We start from the raw sequence: 22,057 nt of genomic DNA on the forward strand, positions 1-22,057 counted from the left end.
TACATAATGATCAAAGGATCAATCCAAGAAGAACATATAACAATTATAAATATATATGCACCCAACATAGGAGCATCTCAACACATAAGGCAACTGTTGACAGCTATAAAAGAGAAAATCGACAGTAACACAATCATAGTGGGGGGACTTAAAAACATCACTTACACCAATGGACAGGTCCTCCAGACAGAAAACTAATAAGGAAACATAAGCTTTAAATGACACAACAGACCAGATAGATTTAATTGATATTTATAGGACATTCCATCCAAAAACAGCAGATTACACTTTCTTCTCAAGTGCACACGGCACATTCTCCAGGATAGAGCATATCTTGGGTCACAAATCAAGCCTTGGTAAGTTTAAGAAAATTGAAATCGTATCAAGTATCTTTTCCAACCACAATGCTATAACACTAGATATCAATTACAGGAAAAATTCTATAAAAAATACAAACACAGGGCTTCCCTGGTGGCGCAGTGGTTGACAGTCCACCTGCGGATGCAGGGGACATGGGTTCGTGCCCCAGCCCAGGAGGATCCCACATGCTGCGGAGCGGCTGGGCCTGTGAGCCATGGCCACTGAGCCTGCGCGTCTGGAGCCTGTGCTCCACAACGGGAGAGGCCACAACAGTGAGAGGCCCACATACCGTAAAAAAAATAATAAAATAATAAACAAATGGGACCTAATGAAACTTAAAAGCTTCTGCACAGGTAAGGAAACCATAAACAAGATGAAAAGACAACCCTCACAATGGGAGAAAATATTTGCAAATGAATCAACGGACAAAGGATTTATCTCCAAAATTTACAAGCAGCTCCTGCAAGCTCAATATCAAAGAAACAAACAACTCAATCCAAAACTAGGCAGAAGACCTAAATAGACATTTCTCTAAAGAAGATATACAGATTGCCAACAAACACATGAAAGCATGCTCAACATCACTAATCATTAGAGAAATGCAAATCAAAACTACAATGAGATATCATCTCACACCAGTCAGTATGGCCATCATCAAAAAATCTACAAAGAATAAATGCTGGAGACGGTGTGGAAAAAAGGGAACCCTCTTGCACTGTTGGTGGGAATGTAAATTGATACAGCTACTATGGAGAACAGTATGGAGGGTCCTTAAAAAACTAAAAATAGAACTACCATATGACCCAGCAATCCCACTACTGGGCATATACCCTCTGAAAACCGTAATTCAAAAAGAGTCACATACCACAATGTTCATTGCAGCTCTATTTACAATTGCCAGGACATGGAAGCAACCTAAGCGTCCATCAACAGATGAATGGATAAAGAAGATGTGGCACATATATACAATGGAATATTACTCAGCCATAAAAAGACGCAAAACTGAGTTATCTGTAGTGAGGTGGATGGACCTAGAGACTGTCATACAGAGTGAAGTAAGTCAGAAGAAAAATAAATACTGTATGCTAACACATATATATGGCATCTAAAAAAAAAAAGGTTCTGAAGAACCTACGGGCAGGACAGGAATAAAGATGCAGATGTAGAGAATGGACTTGAGGACACAAGGAGGGGGAAGGGTAAGATGGGACGAAGTGAGAAAGTGGTATAGACATATATACACTATCAAATTTAAAATAGATAGCTAGTGGGAAGCAGCCACATAGCACAGGGAGATCAGCTAGGTGCTTTGTGACCACCTAGAGGGATGGGATAGGGAGGGTGGGAGGGAGACACAAGAGGAAGGAGATATGGGGATATATGTATATGTATAGCTGATTCACTTTGTTATAAAGCAGAAACTAATACACCATTGTAAAGCAATTATACTCCAATAAAGATGTTTTTTAAAAAAAAGAGTCTAAGACTTAGATGGGACTAAAAGTGGGAAACTTGACAAGTAGTCCAAAGAACATTACTCTTATAATCTTGCCTTAATAAAACTGAAAAAAGTTACTATGTCTAATGTTTGCTACATACATATATTCATATACAACACTGAATAGTTATAAAAACTTTTTAAAGAAAAGCTGACTGCCTATGCTCTTGTTTATGTGAGATAAGATCTTAACTAAATAACATTATATCAGCTGTTTAAGGAAAAGAATAATCTCTGCCTTGGATGGTTAACCACAGTAGCCCTCAAGAAAAAGAAAAGCCAGCTATGTTTTTTCAGCTTAGGAAGCTAGAACTCATAAAGGTCCTTTCCAGCTCTAAAATGATACTCTGTGGGTAAAACTAATGAAAACAGCCCAAATCCTTTTACAGAATTTAGGTAGGTCTCTCCCTAATTTCTATCATGCAAAAATGTCTTTTTCAAAAACCCTGAAAAATACTGAGATGTACCAGAACAGGAATCAAAATGAGCTCTTTCCCCACTTTAATTTATCAACTAAGATTTACACACAACTGTCAGAGGCACAATAGATGTACAACGTAAGCTTGGGTCCAGTACCTGTATTTCACACCAGAGGGAAAGGTGGTTTCAGTGGTAAGCTATGGAAAATAGATGCCTACTTAGATTTCTGGGTGGACCTCTCAGAATATCATATTTCACTTACTTTACTCTGCAACCCCCCCCATATTTAAACATCTCTTTACTTAAATGTTTCTTATAATCAATGACACATCATTGATCATATCATCAGAAAGTATTTACATATTATGGCTTACTTATAGGGTTTTTTTTTTCCCCTCCTTAGGAGTTCATGAAATAATCATAGATGTGATGAAATGTTATTTTCCTGGATTGCTCCTCTTGAAAATGCTTTCAATTTGTTTTACATCTAATTGTTAGTAAAGTAAAAAAGACAACAACAATGGGAATTCCCTGGCAGTCCGGTTGTTAGGACCCGGCACTTTCACTGCCTGGGCCCAGGTTGGATCCCTAGTCTGGGAAGTAAGATCCCACAAGCAGCCAAGCAGCACAGCCGGGGGGAAAAAAAAAGAAAGAAAAAAAAAAGAAGACACATGCTTGCTTATGCTACAAAACATAAAGAACCTTGAAATAAAAATAAGGTAACCAGCAATTCACCTGGGTCTCAGATATATCAAACTTATAAGATTCTCTTTAAAATTCAAGTTGAACAAAAAAAACCCACACCAGCTAGCAAGAATACTGTATGTTCTGTACACCGGAGTCAGGTAACTTGGAAACTGAATCTTTTAACTTCCTGCTGTCACTCAATTTTGTGTAAATACTGTTTTCAAATCAGCACATATTTTTCAAAGTCTGTAAATTAGGTTTGAATCCTCCTAATAACACAGTCATTTCCTCTACTAGCACAAAGATGAATCTTTTCAATGATTTTATGGCTCAAAATTAAAGGGAGAAGAAAAATGCTTTGTAAGTTAACTAGTGTACAGGAAAGAGCTGTATGTTGAGGTTTACATAAGCTTCTGAGGCCAAAAACTAAGGGTTAGCGTGTCTTCATTCCCCTTTATGATCTTGAGAAAGAGCTCCAACTAGTCTGAGCATTAGTTTTCCTCGGTTTAAAGGAGTTTATCAGCTACCTTAATCTTTACTAATTTGTTCAACTAATACTTATTTGAATGTTTACTAGAGAGTAAGCAATTACTAATGGAGAGGACCCACTAAGATGTGACTAGACACCACCTTTATAAGAGAATACTGCCGAAAAGACAATTCTACCTGACTTAGAACACCAATTCCCACCTGGTGTTTAAAGTTCCACACATCCTGAATGAAACGTAATGAAGTAATTTCTTTTAGCCGGGCCCTAAACAGCGTGTGGGAGGTAAATTTCGCTTAAATCGCAATTCAAAATCGCGCGGGTTCCCGCTGACAACACTGATTGTGCGGGTCTGAGAGAACTCCAGGCCAACGAAAATTTTAACACAGAAGTGAAAGCGAAGGTACTCGATTCAGAAGCGAGACGAAAGAAGAGGGTCTGAAGAAGTGCGTCGGAGGTGACGAGAAACGCAGAGGCGGCCCAAACTACTCCCTCCACTCGGCACATTGAGTTAACTTCTCCCGCACCCGGGACTCGCGACCCCCCCGGTTCCCGGGCGCGGTGGCGGCGGCCTGCGTCCCGGAAGGGGCTCGCAAAGGCCGGGAGCGGGTCCCATCGCAAACCAACTTGAAAAATAAGGAGTGAGCGGGATGGGGGCGGGGCTGGACACACGCTCCATCCCTCGGAGAAGGATGGGGGGAGGGGAACGGAGTGAGCGACCCTCCGGACACCGGCCCCGACCCCGGGAGGGCGCTGACGGGGGCTTGGGGAGAGGGCGCGCGGTCACGCGGCCTCATCCAGGGCCGGTCTCGCCGCCGCGGACCCCAAGGGGGGAAACCCGGCGAGCCCCACCGAGGGCAGGCGGGAAACGGGGTGGCGGGAAGACTGGAGGCCCGCCCAGCTCCAACGCCGCACGCGAGGCCCCGACCCCGCTCTGCCTTCGGCGGGCCCCGGGAGCTCCACAAAAGGCTGCCCGACTCCCGAAGGGGCTGGGTGAGGGCTGAGGAAGCCCCCCTCACAGACAGACAGGCAGACAGACAGACACACACACACACACACACACACACAGAGACGCCCGCTCGCCTCCCTACCCCCACCCTCCGACCGCGCTCCGCGGGCTCTGAGCCCCACAGCGACGCGGGGGAGGCTGGGGCCAGCAGCGCGACCACAGGAAGCTGACGCCCTCCCCGACGCCAGGAGCTCAGCGGGCGCAGGAACCCCGACACGCAGACAAAAATCAACAAAGCACCTGCCGCTCCCGAGGAGAAAACATGCCACAGGCCCCGACTGGAGGCTCTCCGACGCGCCGCTGCCAGGGCCGCAGGGCTCCGCTGGCGGGCTGGGGTGAGGAGGCGGGGAAGGGCCCCGCGCGGTGGCTCCCCGGCCCCGGAGCCTTGCCTCCGTCCGGAAGCGGTGAGGCAGGGACCCCCCACGCCAGAGACTGACCTTGGAGTCTCCGTTGCACAGAGCCATCGGGGCTGGGGCGGCGGCGGCGGCGGCCAGAGATGAGACGGGGCGGGAGAGGGCCGGTGGGGTCGACGCCACGGGCCGGGGCTGAGGAGGAGGCCTGGTCGAGGAGCGGGCGGGAGGCGCGGAGAGGAGCTGGCCGCCTGCGAAGCGCCGAGTGGAGCAGCAGTCGCGGAGCACGGGCCCCAGCGCCGCGGGAGAGCACAGACCAGCAGCGCGCACGCTGCCCCCGCCTCCTGCTTCCGCACTGGCCGGCCACTGGGAGGAGCCAGAGCCCTTGTGGCTAGGCTGCCGAGCAGCGAACACCCGCAGCTGCCGCCGCCGCCGCCACTGCTGCTGCAGCCCAATAAGCCCGCCTCTGGAGGAGGGGACTTCGGCGTCCGGCCCCGCCTCCAGGTCCGTCCGGACCGCCGAGGCCCGTCCCCGGTAGAAGAAACCTGCGGGTCTCAGGCCTGCCCACCCACAAGAGGAGGGGCCTGCGGCGCCTGGCCGCGCCCCCGCCCCTGTCTGGCCCGCCCTTTGGAGGAGGAGCCCGCGGCGCCCAGCTTAGCTGCCCCGGTCCCGCCCCCGTACCCGGCAGCAGGCGCTGAGAGGAAGGCCGGTGGCGCCCTGCCCCACCCCCGCCACTAAAGCCGGCATCGGAGAAAAACCCAAGCTGCCGTTCGCTTACTGTTGGCCCGCCGGCCCGCAGCCTTTAATGCGAGAGAGGCTGGTGACACTGAAGAGGAGGCCTCCAGAGAGCTGTGTCGCTGGGGAACGCTTACCCGGTGGTGCGGCCTCATCCCAGGTTGCGGGTCATGGGGGAGGCCAAGGCTGCTTTGAAGAGTTTCGTGGTGACCTCAACGTGGACTTAAAAGTGACATTTGATCACTTAGGTCCCTCAAAAGTTCTACAGCGGGTGCAGAATTTCCAAAAGGAAGGGGTTTGGGAGTGGCAACCTGGTGGGAAACTGGACCGACGGAGTAGAGCTCTGTTTGCACAGCAGTATTTTTATTTGGATTGTTTGTGGGAAAGGGAGGAACTGTAGTCTCTCCAGCTACTCACTGATACCCGTCAATGCAAGTATTACAGTACCTTGAATTTGGTCACCTGTGGGTCTAAACCAGGGTTGGGGAATAAATAATAACACTTGGGGCGGCTTTCCGTTTACAAAGCCTTTTAACAGATATTCAGTTAATATTATAATGTGGCCAATATTTGCTGAGCTCATGCTGTGTGTCAAGCTCTAGTCCAGGTATTAAGGAGCTAGAGTGAGACTGCCCTGACTTCCAAAAACTCATTTTATTCTAAATAATCCCGTGGAAGTAGTGCAGTAAGACTGATGTTCTTATCCACTTTTACTAATAAAAAATTTGAGGCCCAGTGAGATTATGTGCTTTTGCCTCTCTATATAGGAGGTAAGGGGTACCTGACCTGGGAAGGGATAAACAGTTTGTTAGTAAAATATTTACAGGATCGAAAGGCCCAAGGCCCTCCTGGACCTCACACTCAAGGAAAGTATTTTACTTACCTTTCTTCGAGGTGAAAAATGGATACTTGAACTTTCTAAAGCCATGGAGACTGTGTTCTCTTGATAGGTCTGAGTGAACAATCCAGAGAACAGTGTGGTAACCAATAGGAGAATTGCATTAACATCCACCTGGAATGGAATGGAATGTGATGTGCCGGCATTAAGGATTGGCTAAACCCCATCTGTATTAGATAATGCCTAATTTAAATATATTCTAGTAGTCACTTGTGTTTACAGCTAAGAATGTCAGCATGTACCAGAATCCTTATAGCTTAAGTCTTCTGAAGCTTTTGACTCTATTCACCTCTTCCTCCTTCTTGAAACTGTATGTCCTTACAGGGCACCATAGAGGTGTCTTTTTACCTCCATGATTTTTCTCCATCACATTTCTTGTCCCTCTTTGTATATCTTTCCTATAGGAGGAAACGTAAGTATTGGTTTTCTTCAGTATTTCCATTCCTAGCCCTCTTCTCATCTTATTCTTCACCTGTGTTTCCCTGGGGCACTTATTTAAAAATATAAACTTGCGGGCTTCCCTGGTGGCGCAGTGGTTGAGAGTCCGCCTGCCGATGCAGGGGACACGGGTTCGTGCCCCGGTCCGGGAAGATCCCGCGTGCCGCGGAGCGGCTGGGCCCGTGAGCCATGGCCGCTGAGCCTGCGCGTCCGGAGCCTGTGCTCCTCAACGGGAGAGGCCACAACAGTGAGAGGCCCGCGTACCAAAAAAAAAAAAATATATATATATATAGAGAGAGAGAGAGAGAGAGAGAGAGAGAGGGAGAGAGAGTTGCTTAAAAACCCCTTAATAGGCTGTATGTCATGACAGCTCTCTCTTCTGAGCTCCAGGTCCCTATCACTGTATACAACCTCAGTTAGATGTTAAATGTCATAGTGGGTCCCAAACTCAAGTCTGAAACAAAACGTTGTTCAAGACTATTCTTGTTAAATTCCTGTTCATTTTATATATCAATTATTGAAAGAGGGTCACTAAAATTTCCAACGGTAATTGTGATTTTATCAGTTTCTCCTTACAGTTCTATCAGTTTTTGCTTTGTGTATTTTGAAGCTCTGTTTTTAGGATCATAAATGTTTAGAATCATTATTGATCCCTTTATAGTTATGAAATGATATTTTTTAGATCCCCAGTAATATTCTTCACTCTGACATCTACTGTGTCCAAACCAGCATGCCTGCTTTCTTGACTGGTTCTTGGCATGATACATCTTTTGCAACCCTTTATCCTGTTTGTGTCTTTATGTTTAAAGTGTTCCTTGTAGACAGCACATAATTACATCTTGCTTTAATTGGAGTGTTTATACCATTTACATTTAATGTGATTATTGATATGGTTAAGTTTATTTCTTTAATCTGGAGATTCTCAAGGCAGTAAGCTGAGGCAATTGAAGGGCTCATCTTTTTTGCTTCCTGTCTCTCAGGGATCTGACCTTTGTTGCTTGATATCCAGTATCTTGCAACCATTGTTGCATATATTTTGTCCGAGTTTTCTGTTATTGTTGTTTCCAGGAGGGTGCATCCAGTTCGTTACTCCATTCTGGCAGAAGTGGAAGTGTTTTAATGATTAGTTGAGGCATCTTAAACCTGTAAGGTCTTCCTTCTGTTACCTGTCCTATAATATTTTTTTTTTGTCCTATAATATTTTTATATGATTATTAAGGTTAAGGGTGAAGATTGCCCTGAATTCAGAACAACTTAGGCAACATAGAATAGTGATGCTGATTCTTATAAATGTAATTGTGTGGTTTCTGGGACCAATACATTTTAAAAGAAACAGTTCAGAAAATCCACAGAGAAAATTTACGTGACTTTTCAGATTTGATGAGTATCATATCATAAAATATTTATTTCAGGTATAATCCATGGTCATCTTATTTCATCTTTCAAATGTTTAATATTTTTTTTCAAATGTTTAATATTTTAAATCTGCCATTAACAAAAAAATTAACTTTTAAACTTACGAAGAATATTAGATGTCAACTTAAAATGTGGAAGGAAGTACATAGTTTTTCAAAATCATTTTAGGATGGTATGTGGGTTAGAAAAAAAAAAAACTTAAAGACAGCTGTTCTAAAGTTGATCATACATACTTTGCCCAGAATCTTCTTAATGGGTCCCCATTGCTCTCAGGATAAACTCCAAAACTTCTAACATTGCTTACTTGGTACTTGGAAATTTGACTTTACCTTGTAGCCTGCTATTACCACTGCCCTCCTCACTCTACTCTCTAGCCATATTAAACTTCTTTCATTCCTTAAATATGACATGATCTCTCTTGACTTGGGCCTTTTGCACAGAAATGTCTTTTATCTAGAATATTTCTGTTCCCCTTCCCACAACCCCGAAGTCTTGGGTTAGATGTCTCTTCCTCTTTTGTGCCCCCATAATCCTTTCCCCTTCATCATTACTCACCACCCTCTACAGTGTTACCTGTTCACTTGTCTCTGTCCACAGAAAAGCCCTGGAAACAGTAACATCCAGTAGCAACAAGCAAACCTAGCACCCAGATACTGTTTTCTAAATACCGGTCTCCAGCAAGAAGAACCAGGACTTCTTGGAGAAATGGCTGATCTCAGGACTGAGGCAGGGACAAGGTGACCAGGAACATCTTTTTGTGCCAGGAAGTTAGGAAGTGCTCAGAGAATGATGGGCACATTTCAGAGTGACACAGAGTCACTTTGAAAAGATTTTACTGGCCAAATCTGGAACAATATATCAAAATAGCGATGGTAAACAGATTGTACTCTCTGATTAAATTAGGAATCCATCAGTCTCTGATGATATAAATAAATGATTAAATGAAGAAAAAACCGTTCCGTATAATAGTCAACTAATAAAGTTCAAAGGAATAATTGAGTTAGAAAATCATCATTTGTACACACTATGTAAGATAGATAATCAACAAGGACCTACTGTAGCACAGGTAACTCTACTCAATGTTCTGTAATAACCTATATGGGAAAAGAATCTGAGAAAGAATGGATATATGTATATGTACAACTGAATCACTTTGCTGTACACCTGAAACTAACACAACATTGTAAATCAACTATACCCCAATATAAAATAAAAATTAATTTTAAAAAAAGGAAAGTCATCATTTGGCAACCATCACACAAATAATAAATTCAGACAAGAAATTGATCAATGGATGGTAAAATTCGTGGATGAAAGTAGGATCAAGAACAGGTTTTATTTACATTGTCTCAAAGTATCTCCCGACAAAATAATAATTAGACAAGGAAAATAGTAACTTTACAGTGGAAAAACTTGAGGATACCTCGTTACTCAAGTGGTCGAAGTTAGGAAGAAATCATCAACATGTGTCACCTGATGAATGCAATGAAGCAACCATAGTATTACTTCAGTACTGCTTGCCTAAAATGTATAACCTAAGGTTGAGTAAACATCAAGCCAACCCAAATGGAGGCACGTTTAAAAAAATAACAGGTCTGTAATTTTTCCAGTTATCTCTTGCTTTGCAACAAACACCCCTGAATCTAGTGGTTTAAAACAGCATTATTCATTTTACTACAATTTGGACAGGTTCAGCAGGAGCAGCTGTTCTTTGCCCTAATGTGTCAGCTAATACAGTGCAGAGCACAGCTCCACTAGACCTCAGCTAGAGTGGCTCGAAGGCTGGGAGCTAGAATCATGTGAAGGCTTTCCCACTCACATCTCTTAACACCTGAACAGGGAGACTCAACAACTGAGAGCTGGAACAGCTGCAGCCCATCTGGTATCTCTGTCTCTATGTGGTCTCTCCATTACCACAGCTTCACAGTAACTGGATTTCCTATGGGTCAGCTCAGGACTTCCAGGGAGTGTGAGTGTGTGAGAGAGACACACACACAAGAGCAAGACAGAGAAAGAACTAGTGAGAACCAGGTAGAAGCTGTGCAGCCTTTTCTGTCTAGCCTTGAAGTCACCGTTTACTTCTCTGCATTCTATTCATGGAATAAGTCACAAGGCCTGTCCAGATTCAAGGAGAGGGTTCTGGAAGAGCATGTGGAACTGCAAATGTGGTGCAATGCTTGGAAAATACAATCAGCTACAGTAATCTTAAAAAAATGAAGGTCAGTATATGGAACTGTTCTAGATTGAAGCTGAGAGAAATACATGCACCTAGATTGAAACTTTTGCTATAAAGGGTACTATTGGGTCAGTTGGCAAACCTTGAATGCTCTAAGAGAAGGGTTTATGGGAGCTCTTTATTGCAACTTTGTTATAAGTTTGAAATAATAAATAAAAATAAGACACACCATAAAAGCTAATTGTTTAAAAATCATATGATTAATCCTTTCATAAAGCAACAGATGATTGTGTAATGAAATAACCACCCATATATGATACAATCATATTTTTGAATGTCACATTTTATTAAAGCAGATCATTGAATGTTATTATCATAATTATATTTTTATTGATTATCTCTGCTATGCCCTCTGTCTCAACTGTTCTTTCAAATTTTGGTCACCTTCTCTTAGAGCCAAACTGACATCCTGGTGAGAACTGAGTCAGCCAAATCCTGTCCCTTCATCATCTCTAGGAAAGGGAGGAATGCAATTTTTGGTGTCTTGCCTTTGACAAATTTCTAAAACTGGTGATGAAGAAAACGCTTAACAGTAGTAGTAGTAGTAAATCTTACATAGCACTTTATATGCCAAGGCCCTATTCTAAATTCCTTACATATGTCAACTCATTTAATCCTCATAACAGTCCTATGAGATGGGTACATTATCTTCTCATTGCCCTTTTATGATTGAGAAGACAAGAGAGAGAGACTAACTTAAGGTTATATAGACAGTAAACCACAGAACTGAGATTCAAACCAGGCCGACTGGCTCTAGCCTTTTATTGTTTATTAAATATTCAAAATATACATTGCCAAACAATCTTTAAAGCCACATGAATTACTGGGCACATTTTAAAGCAGAGTAATGGCCCTGTTAACCACTGTTTCTTTCATCTGTTTGCAGTGCCATGATTTTGATGAATTTTTTTGAATTGGTTATCCTTAACAAAATTCATGGCACAAATTCACTGGGTGTTTATATATTTAATTGTGGTAAAAAAAATACACAACATAAAATTTACCATCTTAACCATTTGTAAGTGTACAGTTCAATAGTGCTACGTATATTAACATTGTTGTGCAACAAACCTCCATAACTTTTTCATTCTGCAAAAAACACATCCCATTTCCTCCTCCACTCAGCCTCTGATAACCACCATTCCATTTTCTGTTTCTATGAATGTGACTACTTTAAATACCTCAAATCATACAGTATTTGTCTTTTTGTGACTGGTTTATTTCACTTAGCATAATGTCCTCAAGTTTCAACCAGGTTGTAACATGTGAAAGGATTGCCTTCCTTTTTAATACTGAATAAAATTCTATTTTATATGAAATATATATACATACGTTTATCCATTTTAACTGTCTATGGGCATTTGGATTGCTTCCACATCTTGGCTATTGTGAATAATGCTGCTATTGGCATGTTCATATATTAAAAACTGAAAATATAAGCATGAAACATGGTAACTCATAAAATAGCTCACAGTGAGGGTGAAGAAAATGAAGCTCTTCAGGTTTTGAAATGTAGTATGTTTTCTGTTCTTGTATAAGTAATGATAACACTTTACATGGAATTTTAAAATATTTATTTATTTATTTTGGCTGCGCTGGGTCTTAGTTGCAGCACGTGGGATCTTTGTTGCAGCATGCAGACTTCTTAGTTGTGGCATGCAGACTCCTTAGTTGTGGAATGAGGACTTTTAGTTGTGGCATGCATGCGGGATCTAGTTCCCTGACCAGGGATTGAATCTGGACCCCCTGCATTGGGAGCACAGAGTCCTACCCACTGGACAACCAGGGAAGTCCCTACATGGAATTTTTAAATTTAGGACTTTAAGCTGTTTTCATATGTCAAAATCACTTTTTACATAATGTCCATGAATTTAGTATTCTGGCAATAGGAATCATAATACTTATACAAGTACATATGTTACTGAACTGAACTTGGGTCCACTCACCTGCCGTACAGTAAGGGCAATTTACTGACACCAGGTTGTAGTGAAGGAAAGTACAGTGTTTATTGTAGGTGCCATGTGAGGAAAACGGGCAGCTCATGCTCAAAAACCCTGAACTTCCCTATGGCTTTCAGGATAGGGTTATTTTTTTTTTTTTAATTTTTATTTATTTATTTATTTTTGGGTGTGTTGGGTCTTCATTTCTGTATGTAGGCTTTCTCTAGTTGCGGCGAGCAGGGGCCACCCTTCATCGCGGTGCGCGGGCCTCTCACTGTCGCGGAGCCCAAGCTCCAGACGCGCAGGCTCAGCAGTTGTGGCTCAAGGGCCCAGTTGCTCCGCAGCACATGGGATCTTCCCAGACCAGGGCTCGAACCCGTGTCCCCTGCATTGGCAGGCAGACTCTCAACCACTGTGCTACCAGAGAAGCCCCAGGATAGGGTTATTAAAGGCAACATTTGGGATGAGGACTGCAGGGTACCTGCCTTTCCTCTGATTGGTTGGTGGTGAAGTAACAGGGTGGTGTTTCAGGAATCTCAGTCACCAACCTTGTGGTTCCAACCAGTCTGGGGCCTAGTGCTTGTGCTCAGAAGGTAACCACCATCCTTTGCCTGGGTGGTGGTCTTAGTTCCTGAAAAACAACTCAAAATACGTGTCAGGGCTTCCCTGGTGGCGCAGTGGTTGAGAGTCCGCCTGCAGATGCAGGGGACACGGATTCGTACCCCGGTCCGGGAGGATCCCACATGCCGCGGAGCGGCTGGGCCCGTGAGCCATGGCCGCTGAGCCTGCGCGTCCGCACCGGAAGAGGCCACAGCAGTGAGAGGCCCGCAATGTGTCAGATTGTTATGTATAGCCCTTGAGAAGGAACTGGGACTCTGTTTTATCACTAAACTATTGTTTCTTAACTGCTTTTCCTTTGTTTCCTTCACTTCCTTTTAATTGCTTGAGTCTGCTCTTTGGAACTCAGGGAAGGCCTAGGAGGCCAAAGCCTTTTCTTTTTTTCAAAAAAGAACTGGGGACAGGAGGGGCCTTCGTGCGAGGGCCCTGCATGGTCCTGCTCAGTTTCAATCCCCCCTTTTCTTTGATACTTCTCAATCCTGAGAGGGACAGGAGTGGGACAAGAAAGGGAATCAAGTTTTGGGTAGAGAGGTTAATCATAAATTTGGCAGGGGAGCTCAGTTTTAAGGGGACTCAGTTTCGCATATATTTTGGGCTCAATTTGTAACCAATAGCTTGATGTGTTTAAACTTCTGCATCTTCCTGGTAATAAGCTCTACATTCAGAGCCTCAATTCAACCAAGACACCACAAATCTGAGGCTTAAAAAAAAGCGGCGTGGCCCAAATTTACTTAGGGACTGTTACAAGAGTAGATGCTTTTCCTGAAAGGGGAAACTTCACAAAGTCTGCCTTTTCAAACCTACCCCCATTTTACCTAAGATTTCTTTCCCTAGTGGCAGTGTTAGTTGCCCAAAGTAAAATTCCTTCTCTGGGAAAAACTTGTTGGAAAAGATAGGTAAGCAGCATTTCAAAAGACTATTTAAAAATGTGAAAGTATATTGTAAAGATACCCAAGGGAATGTTTACCCAAAACTCTTTGAATGGCCTTCCTTTCTTGCCAGCCTCCCACTTGCCAGCCTCCCACTGCCAGCCTCCCACTTGCCAGCCTCCCACTCACACATTTGTTACCTCATTCTCCAACTTTCTTCATTCCTTAGCCAATTCAACACATCTTTTGACTGTCCTTCTATGGTTCATTTTGACATTTCTCTGTACCCTTTAATTGTCCACAATATATACATGAAAAGAATGTTTGGTTGTGGGTGATTGTGAAATCGTACAACTCAAATGGGACTCGAACCCAGCCAAAACCCAGATTGGGACTTGAACCCACTGTCTTTTAATTGAGATCGCACACCTGGTCTCTCAGGACTTCATAAAGCTCAGGTTCTTTATGTCTCAGCACAGAAGGAATTCGGCGAGAGACAAAGTAATGAGTAAGAAGGGATTTATTTAGAGAGATACACATTCCATAGACAGAATGCTCTCATCTCAAAAAGCAACAGCGGCCCTGGAAGTAAAACACTCCAGAGACAGAATGTGGGCCATCTCAGAAGGCGAGAGGCCCCGAAATATGGGGTGGTTAGTTTTTACCCGAAATATGGGGTGGTTAGTTTTTATGGGCTGGGTAATTTCATAGGCTAATGAGTGGCCGGATTATTACAACTATTTTGGAGTAGGGGCAGGGGTTTCCTGGATTTGGGCCACCGCCTGCCTTTTAGCCTTTTATGGTCAGCCTCAGAACTGTCATGGCGCTGGTGGGTGTGTCATTTAGCATGTGCTAATGCATTACAATGAGCATATAATGAGGCTCAAGGTCCACTGGAAGGCGAGTCTTCTGCCATCTTGGACCTAGTTGGTTCTAATCAATTTATATTGTATCCTCAATGGCTATGTCATTCTTTTAAATGTTGTACCCTGCCCCCTTCCCTCCTGTTTCAATTGTGTTTCTTCTCTTTTAATTTCCTTATATAGCATTAAATAATATATATGAAAGCACTCTGTAAATGATAAAACACTGTACAAAATGTTAGTTATTTTCAGACTATATTCCACTGCCTAGCACATTGTGGGTACCCAATGATTTAGTAAAGCATTATATACTCTGTCCTAATTTTTAAAACCATGTACATTGGAACATGACAAGAGATAGGGAAACTTTAACAGCAGAAGAACAGGTATGTTAATCTCTAAAGTATATGTAGCACATTATAATAAATAAAAACAAAAATTACCAAGACCCCAATTGAGAAAGGTAGAGACAAAATTCACAAATTAGGCAGTACAAATAGTTACTAAACATGATATGCTATTTTAAATATTTTGGTATCATTTTCCCAGCCGTCTGAAATCCCATAAAATGAGAGAAGAAAAAAATTTTAAGTAAAATGTGGCAATATTGGAAAAACAGGTAGAAGGTCATAAGCAGAGAAAAATGTTTCTGGCAGGAGTGCAAAATGGCACAACTACTTTAGAAAATACTTTGGCAGTTTCTTATAAAGTTAAATATACACATACCATACAACTCAGCAATCCTATCCTAGGTAAGCGCCCAAGAGAAATGAAACTTTTATTTACACAAAAACCTATATGCAAGTGTTTATAGTGACTTTATTCATAATCTCCAAAAACTGAAAATAGTCCAAATGTTCTTGAACTGGTGAATGGATAAACACACGTTGGTACATCCATACAATGAAAGGCTACTCAGCCAAAAACAATGGGGGGTGGGGGGTACTCAGGGAGGAACTATCAATACAGGCGGCAACATGGATGAATCCCAATGCATTATGTGGACTGAAGGAGGCCAGACTCAAAGGCTACATATTGTACGATTCCATTTATTTGACATTTTGGAAAAGATAAAACTATAGGGAGAAAAAAACATATCAGGGGTTTCCAGGGACTGTGGGCTGGATGGAGAGGCTGGCTTCAAATGAGCACAGAAGAATTTTTTGCAGTGATGAAACTATTCCATATCTTGATTATGGTGGTGGTTACACAACTATTTGTGAAAATGGTTTATATTTATCCAAACTCATAGAACTGTACACTAAAGTTTTACTGTACATAAATTATACCTCAGTAAACCTGATCCCCCTTACCCCCCCAAGAAAAAAGCAATTAAAAAATTCTGAGGAATATATAGAAGATTCCAGTCCACTAGCATATGAATGATAGTGAACTGGAAAAGCAGTCAAGAAATCTGCAACTACACACAGGTTTAGGAAGAGGCCACTAGATGGTGGTATTAATTTTTGTAATAGAGCCCAGGAAACGCTGGAAGCTCAGAGATCACAGGCCTGGAGCAGTTTTTTTCAAAATTTTCCTATAAATCCATAGCTATAACTCCTGCTGTCAAGCCTTAAGCTGCATTGGTTTCTGTGTTTTTGCTAAGCTAGGTCTCCCAGCCTTCCACTGATTCTGGGAAGCCATCAATATCCTTCCAGTTAAATTCTCTCTCTCTCTGCTTTTGTTTTTGTTTTCTGAAACAGACCAAATAGCAGAACTACTAAGGCTGTTAACCAACTTTTGTTTTGTTTTGTTTTTCTTCTTACTTTTCATTACATAGAATTTTGAACATGTATGAAATAAACAGAATGGTATAATGAACTCCAATATCACCAAACGTCAATAGTTGTTGATAATCTGCCATTCTTAATTCATCAAACCTTCATCACTTCCAACCCTCATGCAAATAGTTTTTTACAGTCATTTTTCTCATGAGATAAATTTACATTATTTTGAAATGCACAGGTTTTTAAAAAAATAGGCTTATTTTATCTCAGCAAAATTGAGCAGAACGTACAGAGATTTCCCATATGCCCCTTGTTCCCACACATGCACAGCCTCCCCCATCATCAACATCACAGAGTGGTACATTTGTGATAGCTGATGAACTTACACTGACATATCATTATCACCCAAAGTTCATAGTTTACATTGATGTCATACATTCTGTGGGTTTGGACAAATACATAATGACATATAACTATCACTATGGTGTCATACAGAGTATTTTCACTTCGCTAAACATTATCTGTGCTCCCCTTTCTCATTCCTCCCTCTCCCTAACCCCTGGCAAAATGCACAAATTTTAACTATACAATTCCAATTTGTTTTGGACAGACCTAGTTTGGAAGTTTATAATAACATAAAGCAAAACAGAAAAGGGAAAGTTGTAAGAGAAGACTAAAGAGATAAGTCCAGTAAACAAACTAAAAGTTTACTAGGATTTCCAGGAGGAGTTAATGAAGAGGAAAGAAAAAAAGGAAAAATCAAATATATTATAAAAGAAAATTTCCCTTAATTCATGAAAGATTTGGAACTTTCTTCAAAAAGGCCTAATAAATGTTGAATAAGATTAACAGAAAAACATACATGCACATACCTTCACACATTCTGGTGAAAATTCTGAACTCTGAAAAAAAAAAGAAAACTCCACAAGCTTCCAAATGGAAAAACAGGATACCAGCAAAGGAACAAAAATGGATTGATGGTGTCAACTGAAAGGAAAAACAAAGCACAATGTGAGAGCTCTGAGTTCAGTTATATTTGGGGAGTTACTGAAGACTATAGACTATAGCCCGGGAGACAGCCCTTCAGAGAGTTCTGAGGAAGCACTCAGAAGAGGTAAGGTGGGGAGGTCAGTACATGTGTGATTTTGGCAAAGAGGTATATGCAATCAAGCACACATCTCAGTAGAAGATTGCTGCTAGTCACAAGGAGCAGATGTCTCCGTTAATGATTTTAGTGCTTTTCTAGGTAAGTGAAGGTGCAAGAAATTTGGTTCATAAAATTTTCTCCTGAAAATATTTCACTATGAGAAGGCCTGTTCTGCCAGTTTTCCCAGAGCATAGAGTGCCTCATTTCTGATCTCCACCCTGAATTCCTTTCAGGGTGTGTTAAAGGTTAGTGACTACAGTGGCTAGTGAACTTCATTCTTGTAGAACCAGATGGTGAGTGACATTTTTTTTTGTTGGCAATAGTGAACAACAATCATATAATAATATGTTATAAGTAACTTTTTTTGTTTTTGAGAGCTTCAGCCTCAAGTCAGAGGAAGGAAGAACTAAAATTTTTAAAAATTGATATCATAAACATGCACATATGCTTTTATCATTAATAGATTACAATTAAAATAACATCACATATTTGTGCTTTCATACTGGTGTAGACTGACAAGTTTGAAATACGAAGGGTAGATGGGGGCAAGCAAATCCAATTAATCACAGCTAAACAGTATACATTAGTACAAAACTTTTTGGAGGATTATTTGGTAATATATTACATTTTAAATATATATTTCTACCCAGAAATTTCACTTCTAAAATATATATGTGTTTTATTTTTATACACATTTATAATATTGATATAAATTTTACATTTTATGTATGTATTTGGGAGAGTATTGGGAAAACAAACCATCAAACCAGAAAGAACCTAAATGGTCATCAGTATCATAAGTATGGGCATGGAACTCAGTTCTAAGAGTGATTATCTCAAGAGACAGGAAGTGAAAACTACCAGTTTCTTAAGACTTGAGCCTGGAAATTATTCCAGCATCACCCAAGCTGTATTCTATTGGCCACAGAGCCTAGATTCAAGGAAAGGGACATAGACTCTACCTCTCAAAGGGAGAAGTGGCAAAGAATTTGGAAGCTATGTTTTTAAAACTGCCGTATCAAGTTCAGGGAAGATAATATGTTTTTAGGGTTAGGGTTGGATCCTCTAAGAAACGTCAAGAGTTTAGATACTCAATGTGAAGTATACATTATGTATGACCAGCTGGCTTACTATGTGTAGTATCTGGCATTGTATTACATTGCTACCTACACCTTAATTACACCAAGATTGCACCATATCCTACATCAGAATTTCTTGACTATCCTCACCCTCAAAGTGTTTTTGGTCAAAATTCTGCTCTTAAATGAGAGGAATTGACCAAGAGGGATTTGGCTCTTTTTGATGCAGCATTATTAGTTGAATGTCAGCTCTGGATAGCCATGTAGTAACATTTAAACCTCTGGCAGATTGTGGAGAATGGCATAATGAGGACAATTTTATATCATGAGACATTTGGAAACTATTTTGTATTTAATTTTTTAGGTAGCCTGTACCTAATCAGGAGACTAAATATCAAGGATCAGTTTGATCAACCTTAGTTAACCAAACAGCCTTTTAAAAAAATGACTAATCATTTCATCTTTTTTTTTTTTGATGGGTACAAGATATATTAGCTATTGTATGGCTCTCTTGGCTAGCCTGAAAATAGTCAAGGACAATTGTATTATTCTGGATGATTTTAGACATCAGATTTATATTAGTTGTTGAATTTCTTGTTTTTGGGGGGTTTTTTGGTATCATGGTCAGTATGGTCACTTGTTTTAGATTAGAAACTTGTAGTCAGTGTAGACACCTATGTCCTGAACTCCTCCTGATAAGTTAACTGGGCTTTAAAAAACAATGTTACTAAGAGGTTTGTTTTGAATACTTGGAAATGCAGGATTACCTGTCCAAACTACAGGTCACAGTTGATAGAGTAAGTACATGAAGACCATCTGAATACACAAGAATAGTCCTGAGGGTTTACACTAAGGAGATACATTTTTTTTTATTTATAGTAATCCACAAGTACCAATTACTATATAAATTTACTTGGTCTGATGGACTTCAATATATTTTGTTGTAGCATCTGAATATCTAAGAAAATAATTGGACTATAGCATATTTCAGTAGTCTATGTTTTTTTTTTTTTATCCTTGACATCCCTGGAGTTTCTTTGAGGCTCTAGGAAACATCAGTAACAGTAGTAATATCAGTATCAGAGATACAGAGTAGGTGTGTTGGGGTTAGTAATATTAACAATAATAATATAACTATAGTTATAAATTGATATATAACTATATTTATAACTATAGCTAGTATTAACTCTAATAGTAACCTATGGATTTAGGGGTTAGATGACAAATACAATAGCAGATTGTAATTCAAATGATTTATAATATAGCAAAGTCCTTCCATTGGCACCTACATCTGAGTTAAGCCAAAATTGCACCTTTCCTTCCTGAAAATGTCTCAATTTTAAAAACCCTTAAAAATCTACAAGTAAATTATTACATGTAATTTTTTTAATAATAGAAGAAAACTTTGCTGAACTGGAAAAAAATTTTTATCTTCAGATTGAAATGATTCACTGATACCCAGTGTGATACTATTAAACTATGTTTACAAATCCTTTGATACTCCTCCCTTCAAGAGGTAGAGCTTTATTCTCCTTCCCTTGAGTGTAGGCTGGACTTAGTGACTTGCTTCTGATGAAAGGAATATGGTGGAGATTTTAAAGAATAAATAAAGTGACAGTATGTGACTTTTGAGACTGTGTCATAAAAGCATTGTAACTTCTTCCTTGCTCTTTCTCTTAGATCACCTGCTCTGGAGGAAGCCAACTGCCATGTTGGAAAACTACCTAATCAGCTCTACAGGGAGACTCACATGGCAAGGAACTGAGGCCTCCTTCCAACAGCCATGTGAGTGTGCCATCTTGGAAGTGGATTCTCTGGCCCCAGTCAAGCGTTCAGATGACTGAAGCCCCAGCTGATATCTCACTGCAACCTCATGAGAGATACCAAGGCAGAACCACTCAGCTAAGCCATTTCTGAATTCTAACCAACAACTGTAAGATAAAATGTTTGCTCTTTTAAAGTGCTAAGTTTTGAAATAATATGTTACTCAGCAATACATAATGAATATAACCAGGAAGGATTAAAATTTATTTTTTAAAAGACACATCTAGAAATTAAGAAAAAAATCTTAAAGCATCAGACAGAAAGAACAAGCTATTTACAAAAGAAACAAAATAAGATGAATATTTCTTTCTTATCAGTAATAGTAGAAGTTGGAAGTCAACAACTACAATTTTTGGACAAGCAAAGATTCAATTTACGTACACACCCTATCTTAAAAAATAGTTGAAGAAATTCTCTAACCATATAAAAATTGAATAGAATTTAATCATGACTATACCAAGATCTTACAGGCAAAATAAAAAAGCACACACACACAAAAGGCTATTTTGCAATATTTAAATCTAAATGGATGCTGACAATATGAATGGGAATTTGTAATACGTTATAAAATTAGTCTTGAAATACAAATAATTTTCACTTACATAGCTTAGTATTAAACTTTCTATTACATAATTCATCATTCAGCAAGTATTTACTTGTCACTTACTATGCATATGTATTTAAAAAAATTCTCAGCAAGTGAACAGACCTTTGATGCCCACAAATGGAACTTAAGAACTACCATCCCTGCAAAAACTTTCCTGAAACATTGCATAATGTTAGTTTTCAGAAATGTGCTATTTGTATAGTTTGGTTTCCTGTGTAAGCTCTAGGTTACATTTAATAAGTGTGTAATTTTTTGTATTCAAATTTTTTTTCCAAGTTCCATAATCTAATATAATTCATTATCATTTCTCCAGCACTTCATTTTTGTTTTAAATGACTCTTTGTTAATCATTCAACATCTGTTTGCTGAAGGTAAATAATACAGCACATTCCCAATTGATAGACGTGGAAACTGAAAATAAACATGAAGAAATTTATACTTGGTCATACTGCCGATTTCTGAAAGAGGCCATCAGCCTCTGATACCTTATGACACAATTCACTTGACAAATATTTACTGGATACCTACCATGTGTCAGCACTGTATTGGCCACTATAAAATCAAACATGAAGACAACATAGGCCCTGACATAAATGAGTTTAGAGAAAGAAGTCAGGAAAAAAAATTATAAATGCAAGCTTTAAAGTAAAGTGATAACAAAGAGTTCAGAATAACCACATTTTCCTAGAGAATAGGAATAGCCAGGAAACTCTTCATAAAATGGGTCATGAGGATATATTTCAAGAAGTTTGACAGGTGACCAATTAATTGGCTATGGGAGTTCAAGAAAATAGAAGCCTAAAATGATCTTCCTTTCCCTTCCTACTTCTTTTCTTTCTTTCTTATTGA

The 22,057-nt window shown here is 40.5% G+C and overlaps 1 protein-coding gene across 2 annotated transcripts in view; it reads right to left on the bottom strand.

Moving 5' to 3' along the window:
• The window catches only part of GMPS (guanine monophosphate synthase), a 108,840-nt gene extending 91,308 nt beyond the window's left edge, over positions 1-17,532 (bottom strand). Inside the window, exons 1-2 of one of the 2 annotated variants that reach the window (XM_060011254.1) lie at positions 17,424-17,532; positions 6,430-6,558 (exon numbers count right to left, since the gene is read on the bottom strand). In XM_060011254.1, coding sequence (XP_059867237.1) covers positions 6,430-6,474 — 45 coding nt within the window. In that variant the 5' untranslated portion in view covers positions 6,475-6,558; positions 17,424-17,532. Of the gene's footprint in view, positions 1-4,898; positions 5,378-6,429; positions 6,559-17,423 lie in introns of those variants that run through there. The other variant, XM_060011253.1, reaches the window with a different exon arrangement.
• Between the last annotated feature and the right edge of the window lie 4,525 nt (positions 17,533-22,057).

The sequence above is a fragment of the Delphinus delphis genome, chromosome 4 (assembly GCF_949987515.2).
Source record: "Delphinus delphis chromosome 4, mDelDel1.2, whole genome shotgun sequence".
NCBI classification, from domain to species: Eukaryota; Metazoa; Chordata; class Mammalia; order Artiodactyla; family Delphinidae; genus Delphinus; species Delphinus delphis.